At 35.6% G+C, this 19,789-nt stretch overlaps 1 protein-coding gene across 1 annotated transcript; it reads right to left on the bottom strand.

Moving 5' to 3' along the window:
• Positions 1 to 1,047: 1,047 nt before the first annotated feature.
• LOC134740605 (protein big brother-like) lies at positions 1,048 to 13,848 on the bottom strand. The gene is made up of 3 exons (XM_063673137.1): positions 13,520 to 13,848; positions 11,473 to 11,652; positions 1,048 to 2,346 (listed from the first exon to the last, which is right to left on the bottom strand). Exons 1-3 carry the CDS (start codon positions 13,691 to 13,693, stop codon positions 1,993 to 1,995), a joined length of 708 nt encoding a protein of 235 aa, XP_063529207.1. The 5' UTR covers positions 13,694 to 13,848; the 3' UTR covers positions 1,048 to 1,992.
• Between the last annotated feature and the right edge of the window lie 5,941 nt (positions 13,849 to 19,789).

Here is a 19,789-nt window from a genome sequence, read left to right as displayed (position 1 = left end):
TGACTTGCTTGAATTTTTTTGAATTGTCCTCAAAATATTTATTTATTTATCGCAGTTCCACTTAACCCGGATTCAAATATTTGTAATAATAACACAGACGTGATAGTTTTGTGAGTCGGGTCGGTCGCACGCGCCGCACCTGTGCCGCCGTGCCGCGCCGCCCTCGCTCATTATACGCAATTTAGCCGCCACGGAAATGTTCACATTCATGCTCGTTGAACAGCTCATAGTTGATTGCTTGCACTAAATGTTGTTGTAAAATTAACGGCCGCCGTCAAGCATCAAACGCCTGTGAGATTCTATTCAGCTTGAGACCTCGCGACTGTGATGAACATTTAGTAACTTGATATTGGCTATGTATAGGTACCATTACCTGGCCCATGGTGGAGATCGGATAACGTGAGTCTTATAGGGAGCAAGCTCGCTGTCAAGAGGATCTGGTAATTATTAAATAAATATATACGGGCAGAAGGTTAAGCATTTTTCTGGGGTTCCATACTCGGAAGGTGACAAACGCAACCCTATTTCTAATTCTGCGCTGTTCGCCTGTCAGCGGGTTGTAACTCAAAAGCCGTAATTAATTAAATATGATGATTTAAATTTTCTCACAGTATGTTTTTCTTCATAGAAATTTAATGCTGTCTTCCCATACAATATCTATCTGACTTCAACTGGAGAGCTGATGAGTGATGGTAGCGAAGCGCTGGACTTAGTCACATATATTTTCACCACAACTACTTACTCGTAAAAGCTTCAAATATAGATGAGAAAGTTGCATTTTATCCATTAGAGTGGCAAAGTAACTTCATTTTATTTTAAGTTGTTTCCACCTGCTGACTGGTAGAATTGACTTTTAAGTATTGATTTTGAATGATAAATATTTAATACCGTTCATTTAGATTGGACATGATGGATGTATTTCTTCTTCTTTCTTTCTTCTTAATACTCGGTAGCAATTGAGGCCCTCACAACACCCATGATTTGATACGTTGGATGCTTTATAACAGTTTGAAAAAAGTACAGTAAATAGGTCAAATAAAATTACAATTTTAAAATATCATTAGGTTTTATTTACATTACTATCACAAAAATTGTATTAATGTTTTTCTTTGTATGAATACAATTTCCTTAAAAATAAATAACATAATATAACACAAAGTAAACAAGAACAGATACTTTGATTTAATTAAGTAGCAAAATTATACAATTGTACATAATATTTAGTTTAACCCGAACTCTTATAAGTAAGAGTATATGTTATTTTATCAATTTATAAAGAATGAGTAGGTATAATGTAGGTATATATAACCTAATGATTTTAAGCCGTTTACGTTCGTTGGAAATTTTCACACTATTGACACACTAACAATTGTTTTCTACTGTCGTATTACTCGTAATTAACTTATATTGCAGATTTTAAATTAAGCTTGACCCACGAAATGTCATAATTCATTCCTTCTATATCCAAGTTATTATTTGGCGCTGAACTTGTACATAAAAGTACATATTTGTTTTTCTTGCCGTCATTCTCGATATTGTATTTCCTTACAAAAATTAAACTAAATTCCTTATCAATAGGCCAACACAATAAAATGGATCTGCATTGACGACTGAAAAGAATATGTAGATCGCTATTAATAAGTAATCTAATTGAATTTAGGTGGTCGAGTTAGGTGTTAATCTTAATGTCTACACGGCATTTTTTAAATTCTTAAATTAATTATCGTAATAAGTAGGTAAGTAATACTCTTACTACGTGACTCACAGTCAGACTTTTGGTGCTACGTTTACAAAGACGAGAATATTCCTACCAGCAGATTATTGTTAGGTAAAACATATAATTTTATAGTTTCACCATTCATTAGAAGAGAGGATGCAATTTGGTGATCTTGATAGCCTTCGCTATGAGAGTATATCGAACGTCCAAATTCATTATTTGAGGAACATTAAAAAACTACAACAAAATTGTAGGAGTATTCTCGGCTTTTTGGTTTATGAGATAAGAGCTCCCTGGGACTTCATATGGATAGGGTGCGAGGGGTGTGGGTGGGGGTGCGCGACGTGTGCTGCGTGCGGCGGCGCGCGCGCCTGATGGCATCGCTGCGCGTGCGCGTGCGAGTGCGCGCGTAAGTCGTCACCGTGCTCGCGGTATACGCGCTGCTTATCTTCGAAGTCCCGCAACCGCTGGTTGTACCGCTCGATCTGGTCGCGCAGCGCTGCATCCTCAATGGCGGCACGCTCTTCGTCCAACTCCAGGCACCCGACGCCGTCCAGCCGCTCTAAGTCAATCCAACCTCGCCATCTTACGCACACGCCATTCATTATGAACTTGGACACTATGTGGGCCTGTCGACAAAAAAACAAAATAAATTACTACCTATAACTGAAACAAAAAAGAGGGACCCACAAAAAATGGTCGCTGATGGTGGCGGGCGTAGGCGTAGCAGAACTGCCAAGGGAATGCAAAGTTTTTATAAGTCACATCGTGTGTCACTGACGTGTCAGCGAAGAAATGCTTATTAGTTGGTTTTTGTGTTGTGTATTGTTGTAGCATGCTGCTAAAACATATATTTTTTTTACAATTTATCCTTATTAAAGATGTAAGTATTTAAGTACAATAATTGATTCATATATGTATAGATCTTGTTATACACGGCTATAATATTTATATTTCTTATTTTTTATAAAATTCTTCTGAAGATTCTTCACGAGGAGAGTTTTAAATATTAACTTCTTGATTTTAAATACATTATTTTTTCAAATGTACTGTCGAAGGCAAAAATACCGATCCAGACAAATGGCTCAAAAATACATGGACACGACTTTATTGTCTAAGGTGTAAGAGCGTAAACATATTTTTGAAACATTGGGAATGTGTAATATCTTTATGCCCTTGACTGTACCTGCAAAATTATATTATTATACCAGAGTTAAAGCAGCTTTTTCAAACCCACTTAAAAAAGGAGTTAATATGTTAAAAACCTTAAAAGCCATACGGCAAGCGACAAACTATGCTTCGTCAAACAAGAATGGTTTAAAAATTAAAAGAATGAGCATAATTATCGAAATTGCATCCTTGGCGAGTATCTGCCACAACAGTTTCAAATTAAAGGTTGGTTGGCACCGGATGCGGAACAAAGAGCACGCGATCGGATCCTTCGCTTGCCTTCTGTTGTTTGGCCATTTTTACTCAAACAAATGTTGCTCAATATACAACGCATTATTGTTTGGATTTCAATAACTTCGGAATACGGATCTGTATGTGCATTTACAGGAATTACGTGGTGGTAACATTAGGTTTCATTCAAATACCTACAGATTTTTGCCGTTTTTATCATTGTAATAGGTATTTGTGTATTAATATTTTCAGGAGAATGTGTAAATATGCTGTAGATTAATGTATATAAATACTTAAAACTTATGCCTGCTTATATCATATTTTATTCATTATTATTTGTTTTTTTTAATTTGCACTTCAGGGCCCCAAGATACAGGCTCAGCCTAGTTTGGGGTCCGCCAACTGTCCAAATATGTACTGATGTGGTTGCCAAATTAAAACAAAAAAATATTAAAAAATACCTACTAAAATAACTGCCGTCAAACATACGTAGGTTACATATATATTTCTTTTTTAGGAAAACGAATGCAAATACAGAAACTATACTTACATGCTCTTTGTACTTATGCATCTATAAATTTGGAAAAAAATCACAAGTTTTGGTGGACTCTTTATCCAGACATTAATCCACTTGCATTACTATACTAGGTTTTCATACAAATAAAAGGTTCCTAAATTTGGCAGTTTACCTAACTTAGAGGCCATAATTTTTTTTCAAACTATTTTATTACCTAGTTTATTAATAGTTTCATTTGTTTCATTTCATTTTTAGGGTTCCGTACCCAAAGGGTAAAAACGGGACCCTATTACTAAGACTCCGCTGTCCGCCTGTCCGTCCGTCTGTCTGTCTGTCTGTCACCAGGCTGTATCTCACAAACCGTGATAACTAGACAGTTGAAATTTTCACAGATGATGTATTTCTGTTGCCGCGATAACAACAAATACTAAAAACAGAATAATATAAATATTTAAATGGGACTCCCATACAACAAACGTGATTTTTTTGCTGTTTTTTTCCGTAATGGTACGGAACCCTTCGTGCGCGAGTCCGACTCGCACTTGGCCGGTTTTTATGTAAATGTTTTGCAACCTACCTACTTATTTTATTCAAGTACCTATGGCATGTAATAATATAATGTGATGTTAAGGATACTCTCATGTCAGTTCACGTACCTTATTTAAAATAAAAAATAATTACTATTTATTTTATTGCAACCAGTACCTATTCACTTTGCATCATAATTAGATTACTTGGCTTGTACAAAGAGGGTAGGAAGAAAAGTGGGAGTGCAGGCAGCCATAATGGAACGGGCGGAGCGGCGCGCGCCGCCGCGCCGCGACGCTCTCCAATGGCAACTAACGTTTTCCCTTTATCGATTTTCCCTCCTGCCTCGAGGGAATTTTCCAGAAATTTAGCAGTCCCCGGTTACATTTTAATTCCTTTCCAAGGATATTGTTGCTGACTCGCTATACTTCTTACAGTTCGGTTAGACACTTTTAGACTGTTAAGTTTTTATGACAAAAAATAATTATTCGTTCGTAGATGTTTTGTAAAAAAATTACACATTGGTTTCCTTTCTTTCGAGTCACAATTGTAGAAACGACAGAAATACAAGCCTCTAAGGACTGCTTACAGGATATACTTAATATGTACCTACTTATTTCATGGAATGACGTAGTAACTTACATTAGGTTTTTTTACGTTATTCATTTAAATCGTTAAGGTTACAAATACTTTCCGATTGCGATACGACTGCAGCAGCGGGAAATGGCTATGTCACCATCAACTTTATTGACAAATTGAGCTGCAGTTATTGCTGCATTGCTGTCGTAATTAAGGCGCCGTAAGTTCAGGCCTTTACCCGTTGAGGGGTCCATATTGTAAAAATGATCACTTAATAATTTTAATAATTAATTGTATAAATTTAATAATTTTAATAATTAACTGTATAGCTTTAGCATAATTATTATAGTGGTAAAATAATTTAATTTAACTTAATTTCTGCACGGAACAAAATTTTATTTATTAATTAATCATGGTAAGACAACAATTTAATAATTAATGTGTAAATGTAATAATTATGTTATATGCATGTTAAATATAATTATGTACCTGGATTGATTACTCATTATGGAAATATAGGTAAAGAGGCTTATTGTTATTATTTTCAGGGGTTTTTTTATACCTCAGCATAAGCTGGTAGTTAATGCCAGCTAAGGGCCTAAGCCAAGTAGATGACATAAAATCAAAAATATACATTTTAAAAATAGGTTATTCAACTTATTCGGTTCTAGCTTCATCTTGTTGCAAAAACTTTCTAACGATTCTGCATGTATTTAGTATCGCAGCTTTCTGCAGCTGCATGTAGGTGTTTTGTTTCAGATCAATGAGCTTCAGACTATGGTGGAGGTGTTTCGGAATGACGCCGGTGGTTGACAGGACTATGGGGACAATGTAGACTTTTTCTTGGTTCCAGATCCTAGTGACTTCGTCTTTAAGGTCGGTATATTTATGTATTTTTTCGGTTATTGTTTTCTGTAGATTTTGAGAGTTGGGGACGGCAATATCAATAAGGTAAGTTATTTTGTTCATTTTATCTGTCAAGGTAATGTCTGGACGGTTGTAGTGTATAGTTTTATCAGTAAGTATGGCACGGTCAAAATACATTTTGTGGCTATTATTCTCCAATATAGGGCTAGGGTTATATTTGTAGTAGGGTATATTGTTTTTAGGTATAAGTTTGTGCTTAACAGCTAGGTATTGGTGTATGATGTTTGCTATCTGGTTATGTCGATGTGTGTAATCTGTTTGTGCAAGGTTAGAGCATGCGCCGGTGATATGTTTGATAGTTTCTGGTTGGTTGTGGCATTTTCGGCATCTGTCATCTGATATTCTAGGGTATTTCTAGTATTGATGACTTGGTCTTGAATTGCTATAATAAAACCTTCTGTTCCAGGAAACAGTGATCCTAGTTTTAACCATTTGTTTGAGGGTATCGGGTCAATGTGTGATTGAGATAGATCCTGAGGATGTCGGCCATGTAGTACCTTTTTCTTCCACTGCTCTAATTTCAAGGCTTCGGAGTTACTATCAATGGTGAGAAGTGTTTGATCTGTAAGGTTTAAAGGGGTGTGGTTTAAGTCGTTACTTACAACTGCGCTGTGAATGCTGCTGCTATTGGCTTTGTTTAAGAAGAATGTCTTAAGAGAATGAAGCTGTTTTGTCCAGAGTGCGTGTATAGCTATCATTCCTCGGCCTCCGTTCTCTCTTTTTAGAGTCATCCTTTCTATTGCTGACTTGGGGTGGTGATTATTGTGCTTTGTAAGAATCGTTCTTGTAGCTATTTCAATATGGCGAATGTCAGTTTTAGTCCATTTAATAATCCCGAATGAGTAAGTCAAAATTGGTACTGCATAACTGTTGATGGCTTTTATCAGGTTCTTTGCTGTAAGTTGACTTTTGCATATGGAATTAATTCTTCTTTTATATTCTACTTTTAGTGTATTTTTAGTTTTAATGTGATCAATTCCTTTTGATTGCTGGTAGCCTAAATATTTATAAAGCTCATTTGGGTCCATTTCTGTTATCGTATTCGTATTATCTACTGCGTAGTCACCAGGTCGAATTTTTCCTTTCACAATATGGATGGTTTTACACTTGCCGAATCCAAAATGCATTTTAATGTCGTTACTAAATTTTGTCGTTGTGTCAATCAGTAATTTCATGTCTTTTTCTGTTTCAGAGTACAGTTGTATATCATCCATATAAATTAAGTGCGATAAGCTTGTTTCCTGAGTATCATGTTTTAGGGTATAGGGCTTGTTGTCTACGCAGCATGTAGGAGATTGGGTTAAGGGCCAAGCAGAACCACAAGGGGCTCAAGGAGTCGCCTTGGTAAATTCCTTTCTTTATACTTATCTCTCTAGTTTTCATCTGGGCAAGGTGCAGGGTGGTTTTCCAAAGTTTCATAGTGTTGTTAAGAAAAGTTATTAATACCGGGTCTATTTTATAAATTTTTAGTACGCGTATTAACCAGGAAAGGGGTACGCTATCAAAAGCTTTTTTGTAATCTATATAAGTACAGTGTCATATTATTAAGTTCAGGTTATTCCCTTACTCTCACTGAAAGTGAGCGTGAGCGAGATGGCTGTGCGTGCCAGGTAAACTTCTATGAAATTATGACGTTTAAATAACGTACCGTCTGGGTTATCAAAATCGCTGCCAACTTAGCTTGGTCTAAAGGGTCTAGCAGGCTAAGCGAACAAGAAGTGCCCCCAACGACGGATTTGGTCATTCTTTCAGGTGGTGTTCTGGCAGGACCTAAGAACACTCTACGCTTAATATCAGTCCTCGATCTTCTTTTGTTTTCGAGTTATTTAGGATAATGTAAAATAATCAGCGTATCATTGAAAGTGTCATATTTTGTAAACTGTTCACGTTAACGTAAAATTATATTTGACAATAATAAAATAGACTACAAAATGCATATTTTTTACTTGCATCATGTCTTTATACTTCATTATAAAAAATAAAAAAACTTATTTTTTTTTTACTTTTCGCGGAGGGTACACCTAAAAAAAAAATCCACTAATACCCACTACATACACATATAAAAATATTTGCATAAATCTCGTGCGTCATATCAAAAAAAAACATTATCGAACAAGTAGTTACTAGCATATATAAATACTAGTATATAAATAAAGTACCAGTGCAGTGTGATAGAGGTATACAATCTCTTCTAATAAACCTATTTATAATGCATCGACGATGACATGTCAACATTGATACTATTTGACACATAATATTATCTGCATTTGCTTTTTTTTTTCATTTTGTGTTTGAAAATGGATAAGTGTCAGTCTTGTGAAAAAACATAAAAAAATATGGATGGGAAGAAAAAATGCATAAACACTGGGCAATAGAGGCTGATTGAAATGCAAAAAACAAATGCAGATAAATTTTTTTTTCGATAAACTACATACACGTCAACCACAAATCATACGTAATCCCAAATGCAGATAATATTATTTGTCAAATGTTATTAATGTTGACATGACATTGTTGATGCATTATAAATAGGTTTATTAGAAGAGATTGTATACCTACATATTAACTTCTCTTACTATCTTCACACTGCACTGGTACTTTATTTATATATGCTAGTAACTACTTGTTCGATAATGTTTTTTTTGACATGACGCACGAAGATTTATGCAAATATTTTTATATGTGTATGTAGTAGATATTAGTGGCTACTCATGCATATTTTTTTTGTAGGTGTACCCTCCGCGAAAAGTAAAAAAAAATTAAAAGAAAAAAATGTTGATGCAAGTAAAAAATATGCATTTTGTAGTCTATTTTATTATTGTCAAATATAATTTTGTTTGGTTTATCTAACTTGAACAGTTTACAAAATATGACACTTTCAATGATACGCTGATTATTTTACATTATCCTGAATAACTCGAAAACAAAAGAAGATCGAGGACGGATATTAAGCGTAGAGTGTTCTTAGGTCCTGCCAGAACACCACCTGAAAGAATGACCAAATCCGTCGTTGGGGGCACTTCTTGTTCGCTTAGCCTGCTGCTGGCTTTATCATTGTTATGAATTGTTATTTTTAGTTATATCAACAATAGGTATAGTTAATTGCCCATTTTCGGAAGCAATTCTAATATTTTTAACTTTTGTGCAAAAGTTGTTACAAATTTTTAATGGTGCGTTTTAGAGTTCGTGATTTTTTCTATCGTGCAAAAGTTGTTTAATCAGGTTTCGAATCGATTATTGCTGCTCATATATTTTGATAACCGTCAATCCTCTTTGGTAACCGTATAATGGTAATGGTTTAAAAAAGCTCTACGATTTTTTTGAAACTGCTAGCTGAACCTACGGTACCTTAACACGACCAACTCCGCACTCATTTCATCAAGGAAATTGGTATCGTTCGCTGCTGTAATGCTGTACAAGTGTACAGCAGCAATGCTTTCACAACCGGAATGTGACCTTTATAGTTATAAAGAAATATCAGAAATGATCATGATCATTATCGAGAAGCTATTATTAGTACTGCGACACAAATTAGTACATTTAAGTACTTATTTAATTAGTTTAGATATAGCCAGACTTGTGACCGGTATTAACCCCGGGCTAGGGGTACGGCATTATGCGCAGAATACTTTTTTAAATTTAATTTCTTTTCCATATTTAATTAGTTCAGAATCTTGAACCGGGGTTTATGCCAAAAGGCAATAAAAAGACTCGTACAAAGAATAGGTGGATTGGTATTAATAACATAAATGGCAACGATTTCGAATACAAATTCGAGAAGGTATGTTTATTATGTACCTACTTAGATCAATTCTAAGTACATGACTGGCCAATAATAAAATATCGTTTTATAATATGGGCTCATGTGTGCATCGAAGCACGCAGTTAAATGAACCAAATGTAAATAAATATACGTAAGTTAAGTATTCATACAGAAGCACAGCGGGTGTCTGGCGCGGCGCGACGAGAGCGCCGAAGGGGCTAAATTCAATAAAGGAGGCACCATATGGATCGCTGCCGGCTAAAATTGAGATATAGTGTAATATACAGTAGGTAGCTACAATACAATGACTAACGTAGATACATATTTCGAACAAGGACTGGATATTTATCCGCTTGACTGTAGTTGACTGTAGGTAGTAATATTAATTCGTTAATATTATTTAACTGTTTGGCTCGCGCAACAAGAGGAAAGACTGTGTATATTCAACAATTTTCCCTATCGTTATTAAAATATTTAACGTAGTAACACACTATAGTCACTATACAGTACACAGTTCTACAGTACATAGTGCCTAAATACCCGTGCGTCGACTTCTAAACTAAATAGGTACAATTAAAAAACCCTTTACAAATTCGTAGCTTTTAGATGCTCTGGAACAATATTCAATTTATAAATAAAAGTCGTTTCTTTTTTAATTTTTCGTGCCTCCTGCGTGGTTTTTTTTAGGACTTACGAATACTTAGCTCAATATAATTATGTTGATACTCGAAATGTATGCGTCAACATCAACATTATTCACAGCACATCAGGCTGATCGCCACATAGTGGACGACTTTCGAGTAGTCGACCTTTATTGTACGAGATGAACTCGGAGCGTGACCAACACGTTATCTGCGGTGTTACGGCTTTACATTTCTTTCATTAGAAGTTTGAAAGGAATTTATGTCTTAATTTGGTTTATGAAAATGCAGGCCGGAAGACACTGACGCTGGACCGGTGAAAAATGATGCCATTAGTTTAATACAGCCCGCGCTATTGGATGAATCACTATAAACCGTGATTCTCACTTGATTACCTAAATCAGGAATATGAATCAGAATAAGGATTACTTTTTTATGATTGTTACTGCGATTATGTCAATTTACTTACCTAATTTAGAGTTGGTAGACAGTTATCATTGTCAAATAAATAGGTTACCTACTCAGCACAGTTATTTTTATCACTCCAAATTAGTTAATTAGTCCTCTTTTTTATAACTTTACGGTACTAACGTTAATGAGACAGATAAAAATACACGCTCTGCGATTTAAATTATAATGAAAATCAAACCGCGACTATTTTTTATATACTTATATATGTACTACTCAAAAGAAAATAAGGGCCACAGAATTTTGATCATTACAGGAAAACTAATTTCATGTTTATTGAAATACTAGCGACCCGCCACGGCTTCGCACGGGTTACACAAAACCTTAACAAATTATACACCTAGACCTTCCTTAAGAATCACACTATTGATCGCCACCATTTTGTACAGAAAATACATTTAATGAAAAGAATCTAAATTGGAAGCATTTGCGCTAGTTTGTTGCTGCCCTGTCCTGCTTGCTCGTTAGTCTCGTTATAATATCTTTCACAACCGCACTGACACTGATAGAATCGTGAAATATCTATAAATGTACCTACATATTAAATCACAACAGTTACAGCGATAAAAGACAAACTCTAATACCATAGTTGACAGTGAGATTGTCGTGCTTTTGCATCATTCTCGCAGTCACACAATAAGTCAAAAGAAAGTGGTGACTTATGACAAATGATAAAAGTGCGACCATCATATGCCCGCAGTATGATACGACATTTCAGTTCATGTTTTCTACTAGAAATACGGTCAATTGCAAAACTACGCACGTGCATGTTATCAACTAATTAGGATTGCCAATTTTCACAGCTATAAGTTCAATTTCAGCTAGGGTTTTCGTAGTTTTTAGCTGTAGCCTCGCACATCTCTGCTTTGGAACATAATCAGCCTTTAGGCTAACTGTAATTTTTTGTCAATGAATTCAATCGAGCCCTCACCTTGCCGTTCTCCTTCTGGAAGTCGCAGCCTCGGTTGTTGTAGGGTGAGTGGTCGAAGACCAGCTGCAGGTTGGTGCCGGTGGCGGTGAAGGCGATCTCGGTGTGGCCCTCGCGGCACCCGCTGGTGAACCGCATTTGGCGCTCTTCTGGTGGCCTGTCGCGGTAGCCCGTGTATCGTACCTGAATCAAAATAAAGTATGTAAGTATATTTAATTTAAGTTGTTTGTAGCTTATCGCCCTGGAGGCCTATTCAGAAAGTAATTACGTGTTATTTGGTGTTATGAAACAGTGACATTTCTTCAACCAGAAATTACACTGTTGACAGCTGTCAGATCATATCCATAACCGTTTCATAACAGGAGATTACTACCTGAAAAGACCTCCATGATGTAATTTTGGAAAAAATATATTCATTTAAGAGTTACGTCGATTCCTCTTGGACCCCTTGCTAATTATCAAATCTGACAAACAACGGTAGCTTACAGAGGGTTCAAGCGTTAAAGTCATTATTTACCTAACCGGTAAACAAATTAAATGACTAAACATCCTACTAAAATAATAAAATCCGGTGGTAGTACAGTGTATGTACTTAGGTACATTCACGGGTACATTAAACAAATGGAGGAAAAATTAACAACAATGTGAATTGACTAAGTACGAGTAAGTATACTTATATTCGCTTTGGTCTTATTTCGCAATATTGTTAGACTATCTATTAGTAATAGGTATATAGGTACCCCCATTATTTTATCCAGAGAAAACTATACCTATGTTCGATCGGTTGGGTTTTGCTTACTTATGCAAATAACATTAACTGGGTACTAAGCACGGAAACAACAACTAATCAATCAAAATAAATCAATAAAAAAGTGATTTCTAAGATACCGTTAGTTTAATGTGTTTTGATATTTCGAGTCTAAGTGCTGGTGGTGTTGAAATTGTTGAACCCGGATTTCATAGACAAATAAACGTGGTTCTTAATATAATTTCAAATTAGTATGCTAAGTTGCTAACTAATAGATCATTAATTGTATTTTAATAGATTCGTGTCTCGCGCAAGTGGTCACTTCGCCGAAAAATAGACGAATAGACGTCATTAAGATGTTAGATATTATTGAGTTACAAACCGCGGGGCTAAGATGGACGGCGGGTACCATTTGTCACCATACCTGTCACGCTCTAACAAGTACGTAAGTGCGAAAGTGACGCATGGTATGACAAGTGACAAAAACTGGTAGGTAGTGGTAGGTAGGTTGAAACTAACCTCTGGGTTATTAGGGATCTTGATTTTGGCAAAAACAACATAGTTTGCTGAACAAGTACTTAACCCATTTTTCATCAAGCCAATTCTAACAATCCCTAAACTTGATGAGGTTGACAATGATCACAGAGCTCCTATGGTCGCCTACAACCAGCCTATATATAGTTTTAATATGTTGCCAAACCATTGCATTATCACCAAGTTACGTAACATACTACGTAGTACCTAAGCAAAATTTCAGCGCACTTGGAAACCGGAAAGTGAATAAAATTTGACTTACAAGATTTTATTACAGTCACCACGCAGATGTCGTGTGTGTACCAAGTGAAAATTAGAACTTGTTTAAATATGAACACATTTTAAGTTTACAATCATTTATGTCATGTCCTATAACTTTAATAAGTAGGTCGATATGTAATAAATTTGTCTTATAATAATTATTTAACCAAGTTGTTTTAGTTTATAATACATAAATACAAGTATACCTAATTTAAAAATATGTATATATCTTAAATGGTAATTTTATAGAAATAAAGGTAGTTGTAGAATACAAAGACCATCAGCCATACAAATAATGATATCACAAGCAGGAGATGGTATATTTGATTAAAAATTTTACTTAATAAGCCTATCTACAACGAATATTACACAACAAAAATACAGATAGGTACCAAATTAAACGGTAATAAATTATTTATTATATGATTAAATACCAAATATGTGCGAGTATCTGCGACCAATTATTTTAATGGTTAAAATCTTAAATAACATCTAGATAGTAGATACCTCGCTCTCTCTGCTCAGCCTTTTAAAGAGATCATCGGATTCGAATTTCGCCTTCTGATCGGGAACCACTCGCGGCATCTTGAAGATGAATCTGGGTTTCGGCTGTTCGTACAGTCCAATAGAGTCGAAGGGTAACATGCCAGCCAGGGCCGAAGGGTCGCTCATGGCGTGCATAACACCAATCGGTCACACGGGCACCCAGCCTACCATCACTTTCCTGCTACACTGCACTGACTCAACAACCGATGATTCAAGTTATACAAAGAAACGTCAAAATGTAGTATGTGTCGACGGTTCAGCGCGTGACTGTGGAATGAATGAACGCTCGCTGCGCGCATTGCTCGGCCCAAGTTTCCACCAGGGCGGAGTCGCCGGCTGGAGGGGAGACCGGGGCCCAATGAGCAGGCTCAGAAGCGCCGCCCGACGCCTCTACGCGCGCTTTCGGGAGCTTTCGAGCGAAAAGAGGGTTTTCGCCCCTCGACATGTTTCAAAATAAATACTGTAAACGACAAGGCACATGAATGTATAATGATGGTATTATCCTCTTTCGACGATTCGAGTGTTTTATGTATTTATATCATAGCTTTTGTTCCTTTGTAACAAAATAAATGTTGTTATGTACGAGTTTTATGAAAGGGGAGCTGGATCTCAGGATCCGATAGAACGTATGAAATGTGATATTATCGTATCGCTAAGCTCGACAGTTGTATTCGTTGAATGCCTAATTGCAGGTATACACTGTAACGCATAAAGGGACGCACATTATGAAGCTACGTGGATTTGCGCATGGGGCCCGACTTCAGGTTGGATTTTTAAGTGATGATTTTGAATGTTAAATTTGAAATATTTTATTTTATTGATATTTCCCTCGCGGTGGTGATCACTCGACGCGCGAGGTTTGTTTGGCTCACGAGCCTAGAAACCCTCGCAACGCCCAAGCTTCCACATTGAGAATACCAACATATTTTGCTCGAAACAAGCACGAGATGAAAAGAGCGACTTGGCTTCCTTCTATTACAATTTGCGTTCTACCAGTCTAGTAAATATAGAGAGGAAACCTTCATAAAACTGCCACATTATGAACTTATTGCAACTGTATAATTTCGAAACGTAAAATTGGACTTGCCTTACTGGTGCCCTAGGCACAAAAGTAGAATTCATATTAATAGTAGATTGTTAAGACTATAGTGGACGACTGCTTCTTCATACAAACGTAGTCCCCATTTTCCTGCCTCGATATTGACATATTTGACATAATGGGATTTTTTTTACACAATTTATTATTTATCTATCCCCATCCCTATCTATGCCCCAATGTTTGACTATTTTTAGATTTGGGTGCGTCTCATAATATGTAAAACTTTTGCTATAATTTCAGTTAACAAACGTCTGGTACGTATAATAATGTTTGGTATAATGAAGTAAATATCTTTTTTCAATTCGTATACCATAGACTCGTTAATTCGAAACTCAAGGGACTGTAAAAATATTACGAATTATCGAGTTTGAAATATGAAATGGTTCGAAATTTTTGAGAGAATAAATATGAGTTCGAATTATTGAGTAATAATCAATTATTAGTTATTAACTGCTAATTTTTTAACAATATCAAAAGGTTAGAGGTACATACACGTACCTACATACATAATGTGAATTAGTTATAAGTCTTTCGGAATGAAGTCTGTAATATTAGTTTGCTTCGAAACTCATGTCTAAGATACGTTATATATGGTCGACCTTCACCCATACGTCTGACAAATGATTAATAAACACATTCGAAAATAGTTAAAACAATCGTGATCAGTTAAGCCGTTTTTGAGTTATCGCTAAAAGTCTTTCCTTCTTATTTTCTTTAAAAGCCTGGCAACCCTTATTTGTGACCAGATTTTTGCAGGCAACCCTATACCATTGTATTCGCAATAAAATTACCATTATTTTGATATATAATTCAACTGTAACTCACCTGTTTAAACACGGCAACCTCATAATAGTGACCGGAAAAACATAGGCAACCTAATTTATTCATGTTGTAGAAGTTGTATACTTTCCATTGAAACTTATTTCATTCGTCAGACAAATCGGTGAAATTTGAAGAAAAAAAAAATGTTCAATAATTTATTAAAAATAGCCTTGACCATATTTCTTTAGGCAACCCTATTTATTTATGTTCAGGAACATATTTTCTTTCATAAAATATAAGTTTAATCCGTCAGACGTATCGGTGAAGGTCGACCATATATAACGTATCTCCTACTATTATGCACTAGAGCTTAATAAGCGATTTTATGTCGTCTACGATGCATGAGAAGTGAAATAGTATGTACAACAAGGGCATAAAGCGATCCATTTTTATCCGAGGTAATATTGATATTGATCCGAGATTGTGTCACAAGAGAGCAAAATGACATATTTACGGCGAGGGCGTATATTGAATCCTGAACGAATTGTATAATTGAATCCTGAGCGTAGCGAGGGATTCTTAAATAGAATCCTGAGCGTAGTGAGGGATTCAAGTGTTAACGCCCAAGGTGGAAATAATTTTGCTACCATGTGACACACTGTTTTTCACATCACCTATGAGGAAATTGTTATGTTCCAAAATATTATTTTAACCTAAAAATATTGTATACAAAAAAGAAAAAAAATCATGACCTAGAACAGAAAAGTGCTACTTTGATCCCTCCTAGCAGGGAAGAAAAAAACCCTTTTCGAATTAGTGATGTGAAATTAGTAGATTGTGTTACAAGGGAGCAAAATGACATATTTACAGCGAGGGCGTACATTGAATCCTAAACGAAGCGAAGAATTCTATAATATAATCCGGAGAGTAACGAAGGGATTCTAAAGTAGTTTCCTGAGCGTAGTGAGGGATTCAAGTGTGTTACGCCCAAGATGGAAATAATTTTGCTACCATGTGACACATGCTGCTTTTCACTTCACCTATGAGGTCATTATGATGTTTAAAAATATTATTTAAGCTAAAAAAATAATGTACCTAATTTTTTTTAATAGTGACCTAGAACAGAAAAGTGTTACTTTGATCCCTCCTAGCAGGGAAGAAAAGTGCCACTTTGATCCCTCCTAGCAGGAAAGAAAAACCCCTTTTTCGAATTGGTGATGTGAAAAAATATTTCTCACTTCTCATGCTCGTAAAGTTCGACTAAGTCGTGCGTAGACGACATAAAGTTGGTTATTATGTTATAGAGCATAAGGTAAAATCATCTATTACGACCCTTATTGGCTTAGCAATAAAGTCCAAAATCTGTCATACAAACAGCCAGCCCTGCCGGCGCACCCCCGACCGGCGCGTTTCCGACCGGCGTAAGTAAGGTACCCCGCGCCCCCGACCGGTCCGAGTACAATTTTCTTTAGTCTTGAATGAATACGGTAAAATAACCGACAATATTGGATATTTTTGTATATTTTACTCACAATCGAAGTGAAAAGTAGAGTGTGTAAGTAACTCAGGCATAAATGTCCATTTTTATCCTCGGATATATTGCCTCGGATAATGGATCGTTTGATGTCCTTGTTGTACAATCTACTGTTTAGGTGCTCATTGTGTGTTGATAGTTAATTTTTATTATATGGTATGTTGTACATCTATCAGAAATTTTAACATAAACAGTGTTTTTAAATTTAAGATTAGCTAAAATTGTGCTAAAATTGTTCTATATAATCAAAAATGGGTAAAGCAGACAATTTTGCCTCTGGCTCAAATACAACATTAATTACCAAGCAGATAATATCGCTTTAAACATTTAGACAGAAGCTGAACGTTTGGATAATCACAGGGCCCGACACATCCTTCGTCTTTTTTTAACAAAAGAGGGGGCTCTTAAACGTATCGAGTGTTGCTAAAGTATCATGGCGATCAAGATAACGTTAACTTAAAGTGTTGGCATTGTTGTTACATTTTATACTTACGGAAGCTATTAAATGCTTAACGTCAGTTACAAAAATAATGGACAATGTATAGTCCTTCCTTTTCCTTGTAATACTTGTTTGATTTTGCAAGATAGGTAGATACTTATTAGGGATGTACCGACTAGTCGGGAAAGCCGACTATTCAGCCACATTAAATGTGCCATTTTGGCCGACTAATCGCCGACTACAAATTTTGTAGTCGGCGATTAGTCAGCCAAAATGGCCGATTAGTCGGCGTATTATTAGTTATAGAAGAACGAAACAAATAGCAAATAATTATCAAATGTTTAATAACCATTTACTCAAATATAAAAATTATACTGTATACTTATTAAGGGTGCATACAAATATTTTTTGTTCTTTTTACTATGTTAAATGTATGTGTAGGGAGAAGATAGATTAATTTATTTGTTGAAGCAAAAGACATAGTACTTTACACAAAAGGATAAAACAAAATGCTTTCACTACAAGATCAACTTAAAATTAAAACGGCAAAAACATGAAGTAAAATATTTAAAGAAAAAATCACAAAAAAAGAGTTGTCAAGCTAGGGCAAACCTAGGTATTGTCGAAATATCAAAATACTAGCTATGTACGAACCTACGAACCTATGTCGTCGCAGTCTGTACAATATTATAAAGTTGTACAATATTAATAGGTGAGTAATTTTTATTTTTATTTCTATTATTTGAGGCGTCTTTAATTAAATTGCTAGAATCTACTAAGACGTCCTTAGAAGAACCTTACAAAACGCGGGTCTCTTAAGGAAAACCTATTTTGCTCAAAATGCTCAAATGGCAATTGGTTTCATGTGTGGAATGGAGTTTGTTTTTGAGCGAAATATTTTTTATTAGGTACATTATTCGGATAATAAATATCTAAATAAAACAATAACAAATTTTGTTGCCGTAACATCATGTTATGCATTTCCTTTATTAAATAAAATAAAACGTTTGTTCAAAAATCTTACGTACAACTAAATACATATGTTCTTCTGCCACACAGTGCTTTGTCATTAAAATAAATTAAATAATAATTAAAGTAAATAGTCATTTATTTGGCGTCAGGGAGACCGCTTTTTACTTTGCGGGCCTGGCGGCCAAAAGGTTAAAATCTTAAATAAAACGTACAAAAATTGCACGCGAAATGCTAAAGCGACGCAAGGTGCACAACAATTGCATTCAAATTTAGACAAAACTGCTGCAGTGACCATCCGAATAAACATTAAAGAGAAATAATGATTTATGGATTTGGCCGACTAGCCAACTAATCTGCCATCCGAGCGCCGATTAGTCGGCTAGTCGGCCAAATCAATAGTCGGTAAGTACATCACTAATACTTATACAATAAGAGAAACGTCCTAGTGCTTGAAGGGTTAAGTCTAATAGTTGACGCCTTGTGTATCACCTCTATTGTAAGGAATTAGGGTTGAAGGTGGCAAATATTGGGACAGTGACAAGGAGGCAAGGACATTATATTTACGTTATGAATATAATAAAATTGCACCAATAAGAACATAAATACATGGAGCCTAAGGTGCATCAATAAGAACATAAATGCATGGGGCTTAACGGTATCCTTAAAGGTGAAAATAGGGACCTATGAATCCCGCCCAAGTAGTATCAACCTACCTATACTGCTACAGCCAGTAGCAGTATCAGCTACTGACATTGAAAGGAAATTCAAAAGATAAGATCAACAACGACTTGAGTTTTTAAAGGCACAGTAAAGATCGATTTTAAAAGCGTTATGTCTAGCTACTATATCGTCAGGAACTCGCTAATTAGTGAAAAATTATTAAACAAAAATCAATCTTATTCAGATAATAATACGGTTCAATATGGCTATGAACTTGTGGTGGTACTTAGTGACTTTTGCTTGTCACCCGACATTCACTAGCTATTTAATAAACGGTGAATATAATTTCGAATATTTCGATTGATATTTAAATTCTTTCGACACTCCTCATTGCAGCGTGCACGTGTCCGTGCTGGTGTGGCATATGGTGTTTGATCTCGACATTCCTGGCGGGCTGGCGGCGCAATGAGTGAGAGTTTGCCGCTAACGGCGCGCCAGCGCCACGCGTCGCTTCTCGGGGCTTGGCTCATAAGTGCCACAATTGTTTCAAAATCACGAACTCCGAAATAAGAAATAATTATTCATTACCCATATTGAGCACGTCTGAATTTCAGTAAAGTTATACATAGTTGGAATTTTAATTTGTGTTCTTAGTTTCTTTTAAATAAGCTTTTATTTATAAAAGAGATCATAGAAGAAATACATTTTTTGTAGCAAAGTAAAATATACTAAACAAGTTTATTTTTAAACAATTTGCTGAAAATA

The sequence above is a fragment of the Cydia strobilella genome, chromosome 4 (assembly GCF_947568885.1).
Source record: "Cydia strobilella chromosome 4, ilCydStro3.1, whole genome shotgun sequence".
Classification (NCBI taxonomy): domain Eukaryota; kingdom Metazoa; phylum Arthropoda; class Insecta; order Lepidoptera; family Tortricidae; genus Cydia; species Cydia strobilella.
Note: the sequence above shows the minus strand (reverse complement) of the source record. Positions and strands in the feature narration are given on the sequence as shown.